This window comes from Lynx canadensis, chromosome C1 (genome assembly GCF_007474595.2).
Source record: "Lynx canadensis isolate LIC74 chromosome C1, mLynCan4.pri.v2, whole genome shotgun sequence".
In the NCBI taxonomy this organism is placed as follows: Eukaryota; Metazoa; Chordata; class Mammalia; order Carnivora; family Felidae; genus Lynx; species Lynx canadensis.
The window spans coordinates 92846508-92867238 of NC_044310.1; the positions used below are offsets into that span (position 1 = coordinate 92846508).

Here is a 20731-nt window from a genome sequence, read left to right on the forward strand (position 1 = left end):
ACCAGCTTCGTGACTTGGAGCAGCTTATGAACTTCAACTTCCCCATGTGGAAAATAGAGATTAAAAGTGATAAAGCCTGACCTTCAGTGTCTGATGTCGAGAAGACTATTTCAGTTACGTGCTACTGTGTAACAAACCACCCTAGTATTTCAGGCTCAAAACCCCAGATCTCATGATTTTACAGTTTGATTTTACAGACAGTCGTGCTAGGAGGACCTGTCTCTACTCCATGACCTCTCTATACTCCAGTCCCAGTGGATTGGACTTGACTAGCGCTGAAAGGTCTCAGGCAGCCACACGTATCTAGGGCTATGGTGCTGGCTGTCAGCTGGGATGCTGGGTTGTCCTGCATGTGGCCTCTCATAATTTGGAAATCTGTCCTGAGATTCAACTACTAGACCTCTTAAGGTCTAGGCCCAGACTGGCACAGCATCACCTCCACTACATTCTTTTGGTTAAAGCAGGTCACATGGTCAGCCCAGATGCGAGGGGAGGGGAACAGACCCCAACTCTTTGGGAAGAGCACGATGCCTTTGCTAGCCAAGGTGGGGGGAACTGTTGCTGTCTTTTGCAGATGCCATTACAGAATGGCTTTAATATCTTACTTGTTATGAGAATGAAAGCAAACATGTAAGCAAGAGCACCTCACCTTTATTCTTTCCCCAAGGCTTAGTGAGATTCTGCTCCAATTTCTTCAGTGTCTCCCAGCCCTCAAGTCTTAGTGCTTGGTCTTTAATTAGCTATGTACGTATATGTGTGTTCTGCTGTCTGTGTCTCTGTGATGGATGTGCATCCTCTTTTCCAACTTATACTGGAAAGATCAGAGAGGAAGAGACCAAGTCATGTTCAGCACCTCTTTCAGCACCAGGCACAGGATAGAGTTGAACTTAGCTCTGTCATAGACTCTAAACAAAAGGACAATGTTAGAAACCTCTGTGGAAGAGAATGTGGATATAAGAAGAAAGAGGAGGGGGCACCTGGGTGGCTCAGTCAGTTAAGTGTCTAACTCTTGATTTCAGCTCAGGTCACGATCTCACGATTGGTGGTAGCGAGCCCCGTGCCGGGTTCTCTGCTGACAGTGCGGAGCCTGCTTGAGATTCTCTCTCTTTCTCTCTCTCTGCCCCTCCCCTATCTGCACATACACACTCTCTCTCAATAAACAGACAAACAATTTTAAAAAACGGATTCCAACTTTCTAAATGGTCTTCCCATATAGAAAGGCTCAAACAGATGGACACTTATGCACCGAGGATCCACACGTTTATTTAGATTAGTCCAAAGCAGATGTTGTGCTGGAGCTGCTTAAGGATACAATCTCCCCACAGTCAGGCTTCCTGGAGGCACAGAAAAGAGAGGGTATGTTGTGGCTCTAACAGCAAACAACCAGTGCACACCCAAGATGCTGAGGCAATTCTCCTCACGGTCCCTGGGTCCTGTGCTATGAATTCTCTCCTTACCCTGCTTTGTTGCTGTGTGCTGGCTGAGAGAGAGGTAACAGGGCAAGTCCCGACACAATATAACATTAACACAGAGAGGGAACTAAGGCATGGCCAGAGAGCTATCTTTGCAAGCCAACTGGCAGAGAGAGCTCTCTTGAGAAATCTGGACTTTTAATGTGTCCCTGAGGGTTTCCATTTGATCTATATCAATGATGGGCTCAAATAAATGGCATCTGGGATGGTGTTCATTCTGTTTTCGTCAGCCAGGAACTGCAAGTCCCAGGAGACATTGGGAACTGGTTCTCCCTAATTCTCCCATGAGCCGCTCTTTCACCCCACTCATTAGTTCATGCACAGCATTTCTACTGTGAGTGATTTAGAATCTGAAGAAGCTATCAAATTTTAAACGATGATCTGAGTTGTCCTTTGCCAGTAATGTGCTGCTTGGGACCACATACCCGCATGTTCAATTATTACTGACCTATGATGATAATGGTGGTTTTCTTCTCTCAGAAGGGAAGGAGTCCACAAACTTCAAAGTAAAAAACAAGCAAACGAATCTGTTTCTTACCATGCTTATGACACGGCAGTAGAAACAGTTAGCAGGAGCAGCTTCCTGTCTCTTTTTCCACGCTGCTGCCGCTTGGTGGTGGTGACCCACCTCTACTCCTCTACTCTACTGGCTGTTCCCTTGATGCCTTTTCTTATAGTACCTGCCCACCTCCCTTCCACTGAGCCCCCTTACACTTGGATAGATGCTATCACTCCTTTCCAGAGGACCATTAGATTTAATACCTATCATCACTTTGAATACAGAAAGAGGACATGACAAAAGTAGTACCAACTATGGTAAAGTCCTTCCATGGAGATGATAGTATTAGCTTACAAAAAAAAGTGGTTAAAAGGAAAATAGTTATCAATGACTGCATGGTCGAAAGGCTTAGTTAGGAATACAGATATGTATTCAGATCTGTATTCTGTATACAGATATGTATTCCTAACTAATACTAACAGATTCAACACTAACTGTAAATACAAAATGCTCTATTCAGAAGCCCAGTCCCTCTCCTTACCTTTGTCAGAGTTGCCCTAATCTTCTTTGGAGGCCTCAGTGAGGAGCTGCAAGAATTCAGACATTTCTCAGAGTTAGCATCTCAGAAATTTCTGGGAAACCTTCTTTTTTTTTTTTTTAAATTTTTTTAACGTTTATTTATTTTTGAGACAGAGAGCAATAGAGCATGAACGGGGTGGGTCAGAGAGAGAGCGAGACACAGAATCTGAAACAGGCTCCAGGCTCTGAGCTGTCAGCACAGAGCCCGACGCGGGGCTCGAACCCACGAATTGCGAGATCGTGACCTGAGCTGAAGTCGGACGCTTAGCCGACTGAGCCACCCAGGCGCCCCTAAATTTCTGGGAAACCTTCTTGTGGAGCATTGGGAAGGGATATACTTCTCATGTTTTTTGAGAGTCCATTATGTAATTAGGAGTCTACACATGGGGAAGAATAGGGCACGTAATGGCCCATTCATTCCTGATTCATGCTATGCACACTTAGAGAGTGCCCACTGTGTCAGAAACTGGGCTCATCACCGGGGGGACAAGTGTGAATCAGGCTGTACCTGCCCTCACAGTGCTTATGGGTTAAATGAGAAACCAGTAAATAGGCACTTATATAACAATATGTTAAATGCAGTGATGGAGATCTGAACAAGGTGACAGGCAGAGATAAATGAATGAATACTTTAAAAGAGGTATGGGGCGGGGGGCGGTGCCTGGGCAGCTCAGCTGGTTAAGTGTCTGATTCTTGATTTGGGTTCAGGTCATGATCTCATGATCCTGAGATCAAGCCCCACAAGGGGCTTTGTGCTGAGCCTGGAGCCTGCTTGGGATTCTCTCTCTCTGCTTCCTGGACTGGGCCGAAGACTGTATAAAAGAAAAACGGTCTGAGTAAGGAAAGTCTTGGGCTCTTTCCACCACAGTGCCGACTCCTCACTTAGCCAATACTGGGAATCTTGGGGGGAGCTGATCACCACCTTGTGCTTCAGGTTTCTTCTTTGCAGAATGGAAATAGCCATTCTTTCTATATTACAGAATTGTGCTGGAGAGAAATAAGATATTGGATAATAAAAACGGCCCCTCAAATACATCCTGATGATGATGGTGCCCAGTGCCGAGAGCACGTGAAGGGGAAGCCAACCAAGCCCTTCTCCATGCAGGCTTGTGGCTCTGCCCCTGAATTTTCCAGCTGTGGAGAGAGGGTATGAGTTCTGCCCTTACCTCTCACATCCACCCGACAGTCCACAGATGCCTCCCCCAGTGGGTTAACTGCCTTGCAGGTGTAGATACCCCCATCAAAGGGACCAGGCTTGCGGATTTCGAGAGAGCAGATTCCCAGGTGAGTGAGGGCTCGGTACTTGGGGTTGCCTTGGATATCCATCTTGTTCTTCAGCCAGATGATCTTTGGCTGCAAGATAAAGGTGAGGGGGCCAGCATGGGAGTGGTGAGAAAGTTCCCTGTTCCTTACGTTGGGGGAGGGGTTCCCTTACTGGTATCCTCAAAATCCTCCCAGGCTCCTTCTGTTGGTTGAAATGAGCACCTGAAACCTTGCCTTGTTCAAGTATTCCTGAGTAGAAAAAAGGTAGGACCTTCTGTTCTTTCCCCTGAGGCACCGGGCCTCAGAATCCCCTCTTTTTTGTATGTTCGTTGTTGAATCATTCATATTGTTTCCGCTGTTGGCTAGGGAGTCACTGTTGTCCCCTCTGGTTAGAAAGTAGTTTCTAGAGTGGGCTTATTGGTACCCTCTTTCTGAGATGTAGTACTGTGGCCCAGGACTCCTATGCAAAAGGTACTTGGTAAGGTTGTTAGGTTTTTTTAAATTTTATTTTAATGTTTATTTATTCTTGAGAGAGAGAGAGAGAGAGAGAGAGAGACAGAGTGTCTCTGCTCAGGGGATGGACAGAGAGAGAGGGAGACACAGAATCCGAAGCAGGCTCCAGGCTCCGAGCTGTCAGCACAGAGCCTGATGTGGGGCTCGAATTCACGAACCGCGAGATCATGACCTGAGCTGAAGTCAGACGCTTACTGACTAAGCCACCCAAGCACCCCCTTGGTAAGGTTGTTAGTGATGTTTTACGCGGTGTAGTGTACAGAAGTAGTGACTAGATCGGAAGTAGACTTGCTCAGGGTTATGGCCTCAACTCTAGACAGCTGGTAGGCATATGGCCCTGAGCAGGTGAGGCGTGGTGGGTGACTAAGGAGAAACCAGCGGGACTCCATCACCTCTGCCAGAGAGACAACTTGAAGCTCATGCCCAACTGCCAGCAGATTGGCAAGTGATCTTCGTAGAAGAGGAGCAGACACTAAAAGGAAAACTGGAAACATCATCCACGTCAGCCTGTCTTGGACTCTAAGTGCCCTAGCTGTTCCTAACCTACGTAACCTGCGGTGGAAGAGGCAGGCGATGGTGATGGGAACACATGTTTTAGAATGCTCTCCCACGTAGCAGAGGTGAGGGCAGGAGCAGGGAGCAGCACAGCACGGCCACCATGCAGAACTTCTGCTTACCTTGGGAGAGGCGCGGACGCAGCAGAAGAGCTGGGTGTCATAGCCCATGACCGTGGTGCAGTCTGCCAGAGGCTGGGTGAACTTTGGGGCTTCAGAGAAATCTCGCTGTGCAAACCCCCCAGTCTTGCAAAGGGTAGCTGAGGAGACCGAGAAGGGCCCTGCTGTAGTGCCTGAGATCCCCCACCCTTCTTCAACTCTCCACCCTCCACCCTTCCCAGCTCCGAGTCTCTGTGCCCCACCTGCTTTCTGGATGTGGGCAAGGTCAGCAGTGATGGGGGCTGTCTCACTGAGCCCGCACTGGTTCTCAGCAAAGACTCGAAATGCATAGGAGTTGCCCACGATGAGGTTGGAGACTGTGAAGCTGGTGCGGTGATAACGTTCCAGCACCGTGAACCACAGCTTTGGGGGCCCAAGAAGATGCCGTGAATGAGATGCCTGTTTTGTGAACTCACTCCACCTCGGCTCACCGCATGGAGGTAGCAGAGCCCCATTCCAGAACGTGTGATTGCTCCCTCCCCACTCCCTCCCTAGCTGCGCCTCACCCCAGATTTTGTGTCAGCCTTCTGCACGGTGTATCCGAGGAGTGCCGTGTTGCCTGTGTCTTGGGGAGGTGTCCACTCCAGAGTAGCATTGGAGCCCCAAACATCCACCAACTTGATACTCTGAGGAGGGCCTGGCCGCTCTGAAAGGGCCAAGCATGGCAGTGGGCAGGGTACGGCTCACATATGCATGGGAATCACTTCGGGGTGCCCTTCCCCTTCTCTGCTCAGCTATGCCCCCCCTCACCCACCACTGTGCCCCACACTCGGTGTGGGGAGTCACCCTGGCCTCCCCAGCTGTCTGTGATGGCTCCTCTAGCCTGAGGACCAACTCGCTCCCACTCCCCCTACTGTACCGATCACCAGGATGTCAATGGTGGCAGTGGCCTCCAGCTCGCCCAGCCGCACGCTGAGCTGGTAGCGACCTGAGTCAGCACGTTGGGCTTCTCGGATGAAGAGGATGGAGTCCCGCTCCCCATTGCGCACACTCACACGGCCGGCATCCAAGGCACAGCCATCATGTGTCCAGGTGGCTTGAGGTTTGGGTTTGCCCTGAGAAATGGGAGTAAGGCGCTGAGCAGCCCCAAGAGACCTCGTGACCCTGCCTGCTGCAGTGGGGACCAGATCCACCCCAGGTCCACATGGTGACTGGACTCGCAACTGTGAATGCCTTGAGTTAGAAGTTCGCACACTGTCCCAGGGGACCTGCATCTTTCAGCAACAGCTGAAAGGATGTGGAGGAAGGAAGGGGTTTGGCTTTGAGTCTCCCGCCCTCTGAGAGTTTAGATCACCCGAGGCAGCTGGGGCTAACAATAGCTGTCTAAACTCCCGAGAACCCTCCAAACTGAGAGCTCCCAGACCTCTGCTGACCAAGGGGCAGAGGTTAGCCTCAGCGGGTCACATGGGGCCACGCCCCACCCCATCCCCCCCTCAGGAGTGCAGAGGGAAGAGTCATTCTGCCTCAGACTTCTGGTGACTTGGCCCCGTCCACTCCAGGCCAGGACAACTTCCCTACTGCTAGCAGGACTCTCAGTATCTGTTTCCAAATCAACACCCTGGCCTGGTCCCGGCCCGGACCCAACACAGAGTCAGCACGGGGCCGGCATGCTTACCTGGAATGGGATTAGTAGGTTCACAGTGTCTCCGACCTTCCGGATATAGGTCTGCCTCAGGGCGCGAGGTAGCCAGATCTTGGGGTGCTCTGAATGACAGAAGGAGAGAGAACAGTGGGTGGTGAGCCTCCTGTAGTGGGAGGCGCAGAGCTCAGAGGAGATGGACCCTGCACCCGGCTGTGCTCCATGGGCAGACGCCCCAGGTGCTCGGCAAATCAGTCCTCTCCTAGGGGATGGGAAGATTGCTCCCTTCGTCTCGCTGGAATTTCGGGATGAGTGATTGGCTGAAATATCCTCTGGAGAGCATTCAGGTCTTGGCAGAAAGCACTGGAATGTGAGCCTGACGCTTACTTCTTTTAATTTGTAATGCTCAGCTACTGACTCTTCATTAACCGAGATTTCCTTTTTCTGTTTGTGCACAGACTGGTCCAGCCTGTGGGGTTTGCCTTTCTACCCCATTTCTGCATTTGTCCTCAACAGCACTCCATTTATCACAGCCACTTTCAATGTTACTCTGGACCTCCAAGCGTCAGCCCTGCTTCCCAGTTTGAGGCCACACTGGAGGAGAAAGTTTTCCACTCTGCAGGCAGAGTCAACACCCTGGACCCACCGGGACAGCACTGACGTCACTGAAGAGGGAGCTGGTGTCTGGGTCCCTTCCTCTGCGTGGCTATGCTGCTTGGACGACCTGTGCGATGCTCTTCCAGTTGGTGGAGGATCGCTTTGTACCAACAGACTCTGGGAATCTGGGAAAAACTAGGCCACCCCTCCCTGCTCCTTGATGTTCCAGGCCTGTTCCAGTGAGTCGAGGGATTAGTTTATGTCCCTTGGCTTCCAGGATGGAGGCAGGAGACGCTCAGGAAAAGTGCTGAGTGTGAGGTTTGGAAGACGACCAGGTGTGACCGCTTTCCTCTCCGGATGTCTTGGGCTGCCTCGGCTGAGAAAGTGCAAACATCCCACCTGGTTCCCTTGGGGGCCTGGCTGAGACTGCACCATTTTCTAGCTTTCTCGGGGCTCCTGTCTCCTTCTTCCTCAGGCAGACAGTCGCCTGTTGCTGTTGTCAAAAGTGGAATGTGACAGTGCCTCATTCCTCACTACCTCCCCGGCCTCTCTGCACAATTCTTTTGTGGAGTCATAAAAAGCCTCACCCAGGTCACTACCGAGGCAAACAGCACCACTGTGTGATAGTGGGCTGTAAACTTTCTGATAACGTAACATTTCCCGACGATACATTCCTGAGCACTCCACTCCACGGTCTGTGTGTTCACTTACAAATTGAACTGTTTAAATATGTACATTATGCAATGCAAACTTTTGAATGGTGAAATTTAAAATACAGTACGTAGGGGTTCTACTGTGTTCTTCCTACACCTCAATTTGTAGCCCACTGTTTAGAGAGCAGGAACCTCCTTCCCATGGTCTGCCCTGTCACCACCCCGAGGTCACTTTTTGCCTTTGGAAATAAATATAAACACAGATAGTGCACACTGTCCATTTTTATTTATCTAGTTTCCTTTTTCACTGTGTGGCTTATGTTTCCTCCTGGGCTGTGTTTCTTAGACTGCACCTCACCCACCCCTGCCCCTGGCAAAAGCAGGAATGAAGTGACACGGGGCCTCCTCAGGTGCTCTGAGCGGCTGGCCTGCCTGTGTTGCTCAGGGCCTGGCGCGCCAGTAAGAACGGCGGCGGCGGCGGCGGCGGCGACAGCGATGGAGCCCCAGGCGGCTGAGCGACACTTCTCTGGTTGCCCTCTGTTCGACTTTGGCGGTTTGGAAGGGGGCGGGGCACGAAACACAGAAGAAGCGTTTGTGTGATGTGTTCCTCTCCTGTGGCCCTCTCGGCAAGCGACCAAGGAGTTGAGAACGAGCGGATATGACTTAAGGGTTTTCTGAAAAAAAGAGGGTGGCAGTTGAAAAGGAGGGTCAAAACCTCATCTTGTTGGGCTTGGTTCCCTACTGTTGGATGAGGAAATAGCCCTTCACACTTGCTGGAGGGAGGGCTGGAGAGAAGCCGGCTCTTCTGTCCCCTGCTCTGCCTGCATGACGCAGAGGGAGCTTGATGAGCGCCAGGATCAAGAAGACAGGGAGGCAAGGGCTCGGAGAGAGAAACACACTTGTGAAGTTGTGCTGCCTCTCCGTCTAGAAATGTACGTCCAAAGGGCCTGTTCTCTGAGCACAGCATACCTGCCCCCTTACCTGCCCTCCACTGTCCACCTGGGTCTGCGCACCTTGTCAGGGCTCTGACAGTGATCTTGCTCTTAGGAGGAGGTAGCAAAGAGGGGAAGGCAGAGGGATACCCTCAAGAATTGAAAAGGTTGAGGCGAGGAAACCAGCCGTCACACCTGGAAGATATGTTGTCTGAGTCCTGCTCTGCTTAGAGCTCAGGTGGGGAATGGGCTTCTATAGAGGGGTGCATGCCCACTGATCTATTTGTGCCCACTTAGTGTTTCTCTTGTTTCTTAGAGAGATACTTTGGAAGATGTTAGCATTGGTTCACCTGAACTAAGGAGAACAATTACAGAAATAATTTTATGTGGAACATAAATTAAGATGGTGGTATTCATGGGGCTCCCGGGTGGCTCAGTCGGTTAAGTGTCTGACTTCGGCTCAGGTCATGATCTCACGGCTTGTGGGTTCGAGCCCCGCATCGGGCTCTGTGCTGACAGCTCGGAGCCTGGAGCCTGCTTCAGATTCTGTGTCTCCCTCTTACTCTGCCCCTCCCCTGCTTGCAGTCTGCCTCTCTCTCTCTCAAAAATAAATAAACATTAAAAAAATCTGTTTTTAAAGATGGTGGTATTCAGAGGAAGATGAGCAGAATGGCCCGGGTCCCAGAAGGGATCCCAGCGGAGGCAGAGACAGAGAAGGGCCCACAGCTAGCATGGCAGTCTCTTCCTCCCTGGGGGGCGCCTGTGCCAGTTCTTTGTTTGTAAGTGGGATTCCCTGACAAGACGTGAATTGATAGGGGACAAAGTTAAGTTAGTAGAATGCTCTGAATCTGAGGCTTAGTAGGTGAGGATTCTGCTCTCAGCAGGCTCCCAGACCACAGTGGGGGGTGGGGGGGAGGAAGGAGGACAGGCTTGGGCAAAAGCAGCTGACAGTGCAGGAGGTGGCAGGAGACAGCGTGGCAGCTGCAGGTGCCCAGGCAGCGGCACACTCCCCAGCTTGACCTGGGCCCTCGCCCTTTGCTAAGAATGGTAATTGGAGGGCTCATTTGGGGCATCTCTTTTCACACATCTGCAGTCAAGAGAGGTGTTAATTGTATCGACCTTGGGGAAACATGGCTTTTCCCTGAAGCCCAAGGTCTTTCTCCTCCTCAGATGCCAGGAGGGATGTGAGCCAAAGACTAGAGCCCTAAAGCACAACCTAGGTTTTCTTTCTTTTTAAATTTTTTAAATGTTTATTTTTGAGAGACAGTGAGCAAGCAGGGGAGGGGCAGAGAGAGAGAGACAGGGACACACAGAATCTGAAGCAGGCTCCAGGCTCTGAGCAGTCAGCACAGAGCCCGATACGGGGCTCGAACTCACAAGCAGTGAGATCATGACCTGAGCTGAAGTTGGACACTCAGCCTACTGAGTCACCCAGATGCCCCACAACCTAGGTTTTCTAAGACCAAGTTTCAGACAGCCACAATTTGGTTTTCTCCCTTCATGGAGTGTAGGGGAAAAGGCATTTTGAAAACAAAAAGTCCTTTAAGAGACATTGGCTTCTGACCTGTGGGGTCATCTTTCCCTCAGACAGAATGTGGTCTAATTCTTTCTTTAAAATGAACAGAGAAGGAGACTACTTAAAGTCCAAAGATCTTGACTCCTCTTGATTAGAAATTTCCTCTTAATTCTACCCTAATTTCATTCTGCTGAAGTTTATGCCCATTTCCTTATTCTGTGCTCATGGGGAAACAGATGTTCATATTCTCTCAAAATTTCCCTTTACACAGTTAAAGCCTGTCCTCCAGCAATTCCTGAAGTGCCATGTAGTTCACACTGATGTTATTACTTATGGCCTGGAGAGTGAAGGAACAAGACAGACACATCGAAAGAAGGGAGGGAGCTGTGTGTGTGTGTGTGTGTGTGTGTGTGCAAGTGTGAGAGATAGAGTGTGTGTGTGACAGGGTGTGCATGAATGTGTGTAAGGGGGTGAGAGTATGCGCATGTGTGTGTGTGTGCTCCGGCCTGTGTGAGTGAATGGCTACCCATACAGGGCAAATGCACAAGGTGAGTGATGGCTTTGAAACAGGCTGTGGACTTGGCCTTATTAGAAACTTGCCTGGAGGAGGTCACAGGAAGGGTGACCTCCAAAGTACCTTGTGGGACAGGAGTGTCACCTTCTTGAAGACAGTGAAACTAAGGTCAGGAAAAAACAGAAGGACATAGAAACAGGCAACTGCTGTCTGAGAAGATCTGCCACCCTTCCTTTGGGGTGGTCCTCCCCATCACGCTTGCTGTGTGACAGCCACTCTCTCCAGTGCAGTTCCGGATCTTTGTGATCTCAACCGGCCCCCCCGCCCCCGCTTCCAGTCTCTGCAGAGTCCCTCACATCTATGCCCACCCCTCTTCCAGCAGTGTCGTCCTCTCTGGCTCTAGCCCCTGGTTCCTTTTGTCATTCTCTAGCTGAGTAACTGCAGCCCCTGTAATCTGAATTTCAAGCGCCTCACTCTCTCCTCACCTCTACGACAGAGGGTGGCTAACTGCCTGGCCAAATGCATACTGTCTCTTCCACAGTGTAGCGCCTTCTGGGAAGGGGCTGCTCTGGCCCCCTCGCTATAGGACCATCAGACTAGCTCTTGCCAATGAAGTGCAAGTGGAAATGATGAGAATCACTTCTGAGCCAAGGCCTTCAAGAAATGCGTTCTCTACATCCTCTTCTGCTAGCTGCAGCCGCGTGGCTGAGTACAGGGCCCTGAGGCACAGCAGAGCCACAAGAGGGAAGAGGCCTGGGTCCTGGAATCATTGCATGGAGAATGGTTTTTAATAGAAATAAATAGAAACAGAAGCTTTTTCATAGAAATAAACATCTATTGTTTTTGAGCCTTCAGTTCTGAGGCCTCTTTGTTACATCAACCGGCAAACCCCGACGAGCACAGCCTCTGCCCCTAGAGTGCTCCCCTTCTGCCGCTCCAGCTACCAGCCATCCTTCAGCACCACTAAGACCTCTGATCCCGTCTTCCTACCTCTTCACTCCCTGTCACCCTCTCTGTTACCACTCTCTCTCCCACCCACCTTAGATTCCAGTCATTACACTCCCTCCCTTGTGTCCCCACTCAAATTCCTTACTCCTCTTTTTCTCCACGGCACTCTCCTAGCAATGGCCAACCCCAGTGACATGCTTTCCACCCACTCAGTGCCCATATCCGCACGCTGGGGAAAAACACAAGCGAGGCTGACAGTAAGCTGATGGCCATGAGCAGTGACTACTAACTCCAAATGGCCCCTGGCAGTTCTAGTCCACTCTGCCTCCTATTCTCCCAGGTGACTATTGGGTACCTCCCTCTTCTAAAACCTCCATACCTTCTCCCTCGTCCTCATCCTTAGTTGATGATCTTGCTAGTGTCTCAGGCCTGCCTACAGCCTATTCTTAGCTCAGCAGCTAGAAGAATCCTTAAACCCTATAGCTGACCATGTCAGTTTCTCACTTAAAACCCTGCCCAGTCTGCCCACCAGTCTCAGAGTTGAACCAGTCTTCACAAGGGTCCTGCTACCTCTCTGCCGGCAAACCTACCGTTCTCTTCCTCACGCTGCAACAGGCCCAGTGGCCCCAACCCATAAGGCACACACTCCTGCCTCAGAGCCTTTGCACAGACTGTTCTCTCTGCATGGAAGACATTCCCTCCAAGTATCTGCATGCATTGTTCTCTCATCTCCTTTCAGTTGCTGCTCAAATAGCACCTAATTAATGGGACCTTCACTGAATATCCTGTTTAAAACTGCCGACATGTTTCCCACCCCCAGCGCTTTGTGCCCTCCCTCTCTGCTTCATTTTTCGGCACAGTGTTTATCACATCTGACATCTTACATATTTTATTTATTTATTATCTATCTCCTTACACTAGAATGTAATCTCCACAAGGGGAGTTACTTTTGCCTATTTTTATTTCTTTAGCAGTGTGTGGCACATGATAGGCATAAAAGAAATATTTGTAGGAGGAAGAAAGAAGATAGGAAGGATGGAGGAAAGCAGGAAGAAGGAAGAAGGAAAGGAAGGTTGCTCCCAGGCATGGGCTCCAGCTTCCCAAGGCTGGAAGACACAGAAGAGTTTGGATTGAAAAGAGATGCAGTTATTCTGAATGCAGCAGCTGGGCCCTTCCTCTGGGTCTCAGGGTCTCCTCTTCTCCATGGCAGGGGTACAGCCTGCCCCCCAGCCTCCCACCCAGCGCTGCCTGCAGGACCCAGCGCCTCTGTACAGTGCTGAGGGGAGACGGAAACTTGTTTCCCAGTGCCGGCCGCCTACGTCTGCTCATCTTGTAGCCACATAGCAGGCTTTCCTGACTAAAAGCTCATGTTGGCCAGTTACAATTTATTTTGACGTTGCAAATGCATGTCTGCCCCTGGTGCCTGCTCTGTTTCCTGTGCACACACACGCTCACTGCAGTGCTCCTCTGGGTCCGGCGGTGCTCCCCGTGAGGTACAGGAGGGGTTAAGAGGAAGAAAAAGACCTTAGAGCTCACGCGAACATCGGGACCATCTAGGCTGGGTCCATGGCACCCTGGAAGACCTTTGAATGGGCTTCAGGGGTTCTGTGGGCCCCCTGAACATTTTCTAAGCATTTTTCCTGGGATAAGAGTCTACAGATTTCATCAGATTTTCCTAGGGGTCCACAGCCATCAAAAGGTCATCCTTCAATTTACAGATGAAAAAATGGAAGCCCAGAGAGGTGCAATGACTTTCCTAGGGTCACAGGACAGAGCTAGGACCCTGTCCTCTCTAAGCAGATAAGATGCAAACATATTTTGCAAACTATCACAAGCACTGCTTACCTTCACTGACCTCTGGGATGCTAATGAGTGGAGCTGCTGGCGCGGGGGCGGTGAGGCTGCACTTGGGGCTGGCCGGGGGCTGTCAGGAGCGACGGCCCAGAGTGCCCACTCACAGCCAGAGGGAGGAGCGTGGCGGAGACGGATGATGACCTCCCCCAGGGTCTTATGGAGGGAGACCAGCCAAGTTGGGAGTCAGCAGTCCCCGGCTCTCACTCTCTCTCTGCCTGTGTCGCTTATTCTCTGGATCCTTACGGAAGAAATGGTTTTCTGTGTCAAGACCATCCCAGCCTAGTGTGCTCACAATAACTCTGCTCCCCTACCTCTTCTTTTTCAATGGAAGGAACTCAGCCGGCTCTCTCCCTGTGACATTGAAACAGCTCCTGGAAACCCAGCGCCTCCTGTGAGGATGACGAGTGGCAGCCAGCTTTCCCTACTCAACCCTGTTTGCAGGTAGAACTCTGTCTTCACCCCTAACTTGGAAATATTTTATTATCTACTCACATTGTCATTTGGCCTCTTCCCAGGTACTTTGGGTCACCTCAACAGTCCTCCTAACCCCCTACTAGGTAGACACTAGTTATTACCATTTTACAGAGAGGAAATTGAAACTGAGTAGTTGGTTAGCTTGTCCAAGGGCACAAAGCTGCTGGAGGCAGCCTGGGAATTGAGTCTAGGTCACAGCGTCTTCTCCTACCGCTCCCTACCCTCGGGTTTCATGCGTTTCTTGTTTGTGGTCTCTGCATCCCCTGCACTTAAGATGTTGAGGGGCCAAAAGTAGAGACTTTGTGCAGGTAACTGTCTTAAATGTTTGAGGCAGCCCCCGTGGTTCCTTCTGCCGGTTACTGCACATGAGACGGGAAACGCCTGGCTCCTGCCTTCCACCTCTGGTCGGCTAAGCCAGGCACCGTGGGCGACACCCCAGGTGAACATGACAGAGGCCTCAGCCAGGGGCAGCTGGGGAGTGGGTGGCTGGGCTGCTGGCAGGGAACCTGGGACTGGAAGGGGCGCCCACCACCTCCTGGCTCAAAAGCGCCTCTTCGCTTAGAGGCCCAGAGAGACCACTGTGGAAGGGCGGCCAAATGCTTCTCCTGGATGGGCTCTGCTTCCATGGAGCTCAGACCCTGAGAGGCTGGGATTTTCCATGGGAGCCAGCTGGGGTGTTGGGGTAGGTCCTGGACCTGTGGCACTGCCAAGGGAGAGGCAGAGTGTCATGGACCGTTCACCACCAGCTTCTCAGTTGCTGTAAGTTTTTCACTGCCCTCTTCTAAGCCAGACGGCCACCATCTCACCCCTCAATCCCTTCCTGGCTGGTATATATCAGGTCCTAGTATATATCAGGTCCTCAGTCCCTGGGACAGACATGTTATTAAAGGTAAAAATATAAACAGATCAGTTTTAGTCGCTGGAAAGCGTCACATACACCATCCCCTGGCTTCTCAGCTAAAAAGCACAAACCCAGCAAAGACACATGAGCAGCAAGGAAGAATCCACCAAACAAAGGGGTGGGGGCTCCAATGAATGCTCCCCCACCCTAGGCACCAATCCCATGAAGCTTCCCTCTGCACAAACCTGAGGAGGTACAGTCAGGGGGTGAGGGATATCCTCTCCAACTCCTACCACCCAGCCGCCCCACCCTTCCCAACCCCACGGGTCACCTTCTATAGGGGACAGGAGCTGGGGAATGGGGCTGCCGGCCTCCTGTCGAGGTGAAGCTGGGGGTCCTTCTGCATCCGCTGGGCTCATTTCTTTCACCTTCAGTGTGGATCCTGAGGAGGCCACCTCGGGAGCTGTGGCTGCCTCCATGCTGGGCCGCCCGGAGGCTGGGCTCCAGAGGGAGATTTTCACTGTTGGTGGTGAGGGAGGGGCTAAGCACCTGCTCTCCAGCCTGGCCTCCGGGGTCCCAGCCATGGGCTTATGTAACTGGCCTGGCCTTTCCCCACCCGGCTACTCCCAGCAGAAGGGCTGAAGTAGGGGCTGGGGAAGAGAGGCAGATCAGACAGCAGCCCAGAATAGCCGCAAGAGGACTGAGGTGGCCCCGCTCACACAGCCCGGGGGTGGGGTGGGGGTGTGTGTGGTAGGCTTTGAGCTTCAAACAGCTCCCCTGGCCGCGCACACAGATCATACAATGGGGCTCCTGGCTTAGCAGGCTCAGCGGTTCACACGCACACCTTTCACCTTTAACGGCTCCTTCTCTCTCTGTGCCGTGTTCAGGGAGCTGTAAAGTCTTGTCAACTCGCCCTTTTCAGGGTCTGTCCCCATCCCCTCCGCCACCCCCCCTAGTGGTGGGGAAGGTAGAGTCTGCCCTCTGGAGCTGGACTACCTGGACTCACTTTTGGCTCCATCACCAACTAGCTTGTGCGACTTGCATCACAGTCTCTCTCAGGTCTGTTTCCTCATCTGTAAAATGGAGACGGTAATGCCCATAGGGTGGTTGTGAGGATTAAAAGAGGTAATCTGTGCAAAGTGCTTAGCAGAGTAGAGCGAAGTGCTTGATAAATGGGAGCTATTTTTAGGTTGGGCCAGCACGTGGCCCTCTGAGAGCTCCCTTGCCTCTGAGATAAAGTACCAGTAAAGCGAGAGGCAGCAGTGGTGGAGGGGAGCCAGGGGCATGAGGTCAGAGTATGTGTGTGTGACTTCGGGCAGGGCTACTCACTCATTAGCTAGGTGACCCTGGGCAAATCACCGAGTCTGAACCTCAGGGCTCTGAAACCAGAGATGGTGATGCCATGACTGTGTGGAGGCTAAAATGCTAATAGTCGAAGGAAATGGCCAGAGCATAGGAAGTGTTATTAGTTACATACTAAAGATCCTATAGGATTTCTAGACTTACCAAGCCATCATTCTACACGTTCTGTACTGTGTCCAAATGGTTTCCTATCATACCCTCACTTTCTTTGTTCCAGAAACCAGCATCCCCTTTGTGTGTGTGTGTGTGTGTGTGTGTGTAAAGACTTTATTTTTAGAGCAGCTTCAAAGGGTTCACAGCAAAGTTGAGTAGAAAGTACAGAGTTCCCATATACCCCTTCCTCCTTTCCACCACCTCTTTTATGGAAAAAAAAAAAAAAAAGAGTGTGGTTGAATGGATGAGCTCCTTACTCATTTCCTCCCTCTAGCCCTCAATTTAGAGACAGAGTCGACAGGATCCCAGGAGCCTGTGCTACAATGGAAACTCCCCTTTGCAACTTGTGTAGGGGCTGAGACCAGGAAAGCTAGTAGACACATTTCTGGCCCAGGAACCTATTTATCAGGAGCTGGGATGGCCGAGAGGGAGCTGTGTGGCTGGACCTCTGAGGCTGCACTTGGTGCCACATCAGGATTCGTGTGAAGGTGGCTGCCTGATTTCTTTTGCCTGAGCCAGCCAACAACTTTATAAGTACAGAGTTCCGACATCAGGAGACTCCAAAACCCCCTTTTTCCACCCTACTTAACCCATCCTTTGGTGAAACTGGTCTAGGCTTTCAGTCTAAGCCCTTTGTTGCAATAGAGGTGTAAAGAATCAAGGTAAAAATGGAGACTCTTAGGGTCTGTCCATTATGAAGTCTAATTTAATGAGTCTAGGTGGGGTCTAGGAATCTGCATCAGAAAAAGCAACCTTAGTGATTCTGGTAAAGTCTTAGGACACTAGGTTAGATAGACTTGCTGAAAATAAAATTACATACATAATCTCCTAGGGGAGGAACTCTTCCGCCAGGTGGCGGGGCTCCTTAGAAGCAAAATCTTTTGCCTCTTCAGCTTCAGATCATGATGTCAGAGTAGGTATTCATTGGAAATATCACCCAAGATGGCAGACTGAGAAGCAATTTTCAAGGCTCAGCTAAAGGTTCAAGGGAGTTGGGGAGGAACCTCTCCTAAAACACAAGTTTGGGGAGAGAGGAAAGCGGCAACTCTTTGAATGTCCTTAAATGAAATGGATCAGGCAGGCTAGGAGTAAGAACAGCAAGAGAAACCTGAGAGAGGCAGGGTTGTTGTCTGTCAAACCTGCCTGAAGGAGCATCTAACTCAGGAGAGTCATTCTATGCCGCTGTGTCCAGAAGGAAGAGTGTAGCAGTGTACTGAAAGGGTGTGTTGGGGTGTGAGACCGAGAAAGCTGGCCCCACAAATACCCATGGGAGGTAGACTTTTAGGAGTGGAAAGAACAAGAAAAAACTAAGTAATCCCCCGCAACTTACCTAATACCTCTCATGTGACAAATGCACAGTCCTGCCTCTTTTACTGGCTTATTCTCTGGTGGCTGGAGTTTGATTTCTGAGGCTAGAAAACTGGAAAATCTACCATATTAACAAACTGTACATATTAACAAACTATAGCTTAGTCATTTCAACAGGTCAGGTAACAAAGTCCAGTCTGTTTTATTTCTAACCCAAATATTGCAAATATACAGAAAATTACCAGTACAAAGTTAAACACATCCAGATTTATTTACACAATGCTAAAGAAATTTGAGTTTGATTTCCGTTTTGTGGAATTTTGTAATGGGGTCTGGCTTTTGTTGTGTAACTGACATGGGTCACTGAAACTTGATTATCCCACCCCACATGCAATTTTCTGTCCCAAGGGAACAGAAAACTTGGGTTTTTAGCGCACATGCAGTAATGATGTTAATACTGCTTTACACTTTAGTAGGAAGGCAGCTGTCCCACAACTTGGGGAAGGGGCAGAGAAGTTATAGGACAGGGAGGGACCACATGCTCAGAAAGGGGACAAGAGACAAGAAAGGGTTGAACAACAGGCACATGGGGACCCTGAGCATTTCTGTGCATGAGGATAAGGAGGGTACGACCAAAACCCTCCTTCCCTAGACGTCCAAACACGGGAGGTGGGCAGAATCATCGGGGAACATTCAAGTCACCCGACCACAAACTGAGGGCATGCGGAGGATGAGAATGTCATGAAAGATTTGGGACACATCAATAAATCATTAACATGTACACTATACAGTTTATACATGTATATATGTACATATATATATATATATAAAGGTACAGATTAGTTTATGTTATTCTATATAAACAAGGATGCTTAAGAATGTACTGGTGTGAAAAAAATGCATACCGCAAGTTGTTGAAGACAGTTTCAAATTAATGTTCTGATTCTTACTGTTATAATGAGACATAACCAAGGAATCAACATGGTCCTGCTATTTCAATCATCCTTCATGAGGGCAAGGCCCGGGCTCTGCTCGGGCAGGACGATGCTCCCAGAGCTGCTGGGCAAACGGGCAGCAGATGAAACAGAAGGTCTGGCACCTGCTGAGCGCCAGTGCCGGTAAGTCTGGCCCTCCCTATCGCTCCGTCATGTGGCAAGTCTTACACTTTGGTTTTGTTCAAAGGACATTTAAGTCCATGTTTATTTCCCTGCTTGCGGCAAGGCAGTAGCAAAATTGAAAAGCTGAATCTCTTATTTTAGTAGTTCCAAGTATCCAGGGTGAGGGGTGAGGGGAATGTACCAACAATGGGCAGGATGAGCTCTAAACCACTGTATATAGAAGCAGGGCTCTTTAGAGCTCTCCTGAAGGGAAAGAGAACCTCCCATACTTGGATGATTTGCCTAAGAAACAGAGAACTGACTGAAGCTCCGGCCAGCCCTCTCTGTACCCTGGTATTGTGACCAAGACCACGGAAGAACCGGCTGCGCTTTATAGAGCCAGTGCAGGAGCTGGAGGTGGCCAGCACCTGACTCATCTGTCAGGGATGAAAGGCCAGCTTGGGCATGTAGAGGCCCAAAGGCAAACCTAGGAATTAGAGAGGTACACGCTGGAAAGCCTAGTGAGAGGCAGATGGCAAGTTCTCAATTTCAGTTATAACTAATCTACTGAATCTCCTGAGCCCAGCTTAGAACTGCCAGAACCCTCCAAACACTTTTGATTCTTTTTTTTTTTTTTAATTTTTTTTTTCAACGTTTATTTATTTTTGGGACAGAGAGAGACAGAGCATGAACAGGGGAGGGGCAGAGAGAGAGGGAGACACAGAATCGGAAACAGGCTCCAGGCTCTGAGCCATCAGCCCAGAGCCTGATGCGGGGCTCGAACTCACAGACCGCGAGATCGTGACCTGGCTGAAGTCGGACGCTTAACCGACTGCGCCACCCAGGCGCCCCAAACACTTTTGATTCTTGAAAGTGGTGTTCCCATTCAATCACCAGCCTCGGTATATGCATCCCTGGTCTCTGGACCCACTAAAAACCAAGAACCCCCCTTAGGTCCAAGACACCTGTCACAGGTGAGGGATGGTGAGTTCTCCACCTGAATTAAAAAGCCCAGACCACTCTGGACAGTCTGACATGTCCAACTTATCTTACAATGCTAAATTCTATCACTGAAACCTCCAGCAATAATCTCTCCTGCTACCATCAAGCCTGGGATTTTATTACACAATGGTAAGCTATACTTTACGCAAAGATAATGCTCCTAACATCAGTAGAACAAATTAGAACTTGTCTTCCCTCATAAGCTATCATGGATTTAGGCTGTTATGCTTTCTGGCTGAGGGCATACATTTCTGAGTGAGCAGGCTGATATGGAAAGCTAACTAGCCAATGAAGGGAATGAGCCAGGCTTGTTGGCAGTCCTCCAACCAACGGGAACTAGCTAGCTAGCCGGCCAGGGCCGAGCAAACAAGGAGAATGGAGAGGGGTGGCTCATCAAGGGAGATCCCACGCCCGCAACGAGGTGAGGGGCAGTTTCTAAACACATATTCAAAATCACCATTCATTTGTGTTTCCAGCCGTGAAAAACAGGAGAATAAGACTTGCCGTTTACCAAGGTGACAAAAAGGCTTCACACGCTGCTCTGACAGAAATGCCACTGACCCTTCTCCTAAAGAACAGCAAATCATCCAGAAGAAAGAAGCCCTTCCCGCTCCAGGTATCCAGCACCTGCACGCATAACAAGGTCGTGAGCCCTGAAGACGACCAATGGACAACCGGCACTGCTCATCACACACAGGGACCCTGGACAATTTACTCACTTTTTGTATCTCAGCTCCATCCCCTAAAAATGAGTATTACAAACCCCTGCCTTCAAAGGAAGAATCTCACTGAGGATGTGGTAAGGTTCAAATGACATACTGCGAATGAAGTCCTCTGAAAGCTGCCAGGTTTTACAGAAATC

At 50.2% G+C, this 20731-nt stretch overlaps 1 protein-coding gene across 5 annotated transcripts; it reads right to left on the reverse strand.

Moving 5' to 3' along the window:
- Positions 1 to 1243: 1243 nt before the first annotated feature.
- MYBPHL (myosin binding protein H like) lies at positions 1244 to 19481 on the reverse strand. Of its 5 annotated transcripts, none has more exons than XM_030327959.2 (9): positions 15279 to 19481; positions 6655 to 6743; positions 5899 to 6094; positions 5546 to 5685; positions 5243 to 5402; positions 5004 to 5140; positions 3717 to 3903; positions 2513 to 2558; positions 1244 to 1334 (listed from the first exon to the last, which is right to left on the reverse strand). In XM_030327959.2, the coding sequence occupies exons 1-8, from the start codon at positions 15529 to 15531 to the stop codon at positions 2548 to 2550; spliced, it is 1173 nt and encodes a 390-aa protein (XP_030183819.1). In that variant the 5' UTR covers positions 15532 to 19481; the 3' UTR covers positions 1244 to 1334; positions 2513 to 2547. The 5 variants fall into 5 exon arrangements, 4 of the variants coding, with proteins under 4 accessions (XP_030183819.1, XP_030183821.1, XP_032450245.1 ...); XR_003971305.2 differs by lacking the exon at positions 3717 to 3903 and adding an exon at positions 1921 to 1971 and having other exon boundaries at positions 1319 to 1334; XM_032594354.1 differs by lacking the exon at positions 1244 to 1334 and adding an exon at positions 1942 to 1971.
- Between the last annotated feature and the right edge of the window lie 1250 nt (positions 19482 to 20731).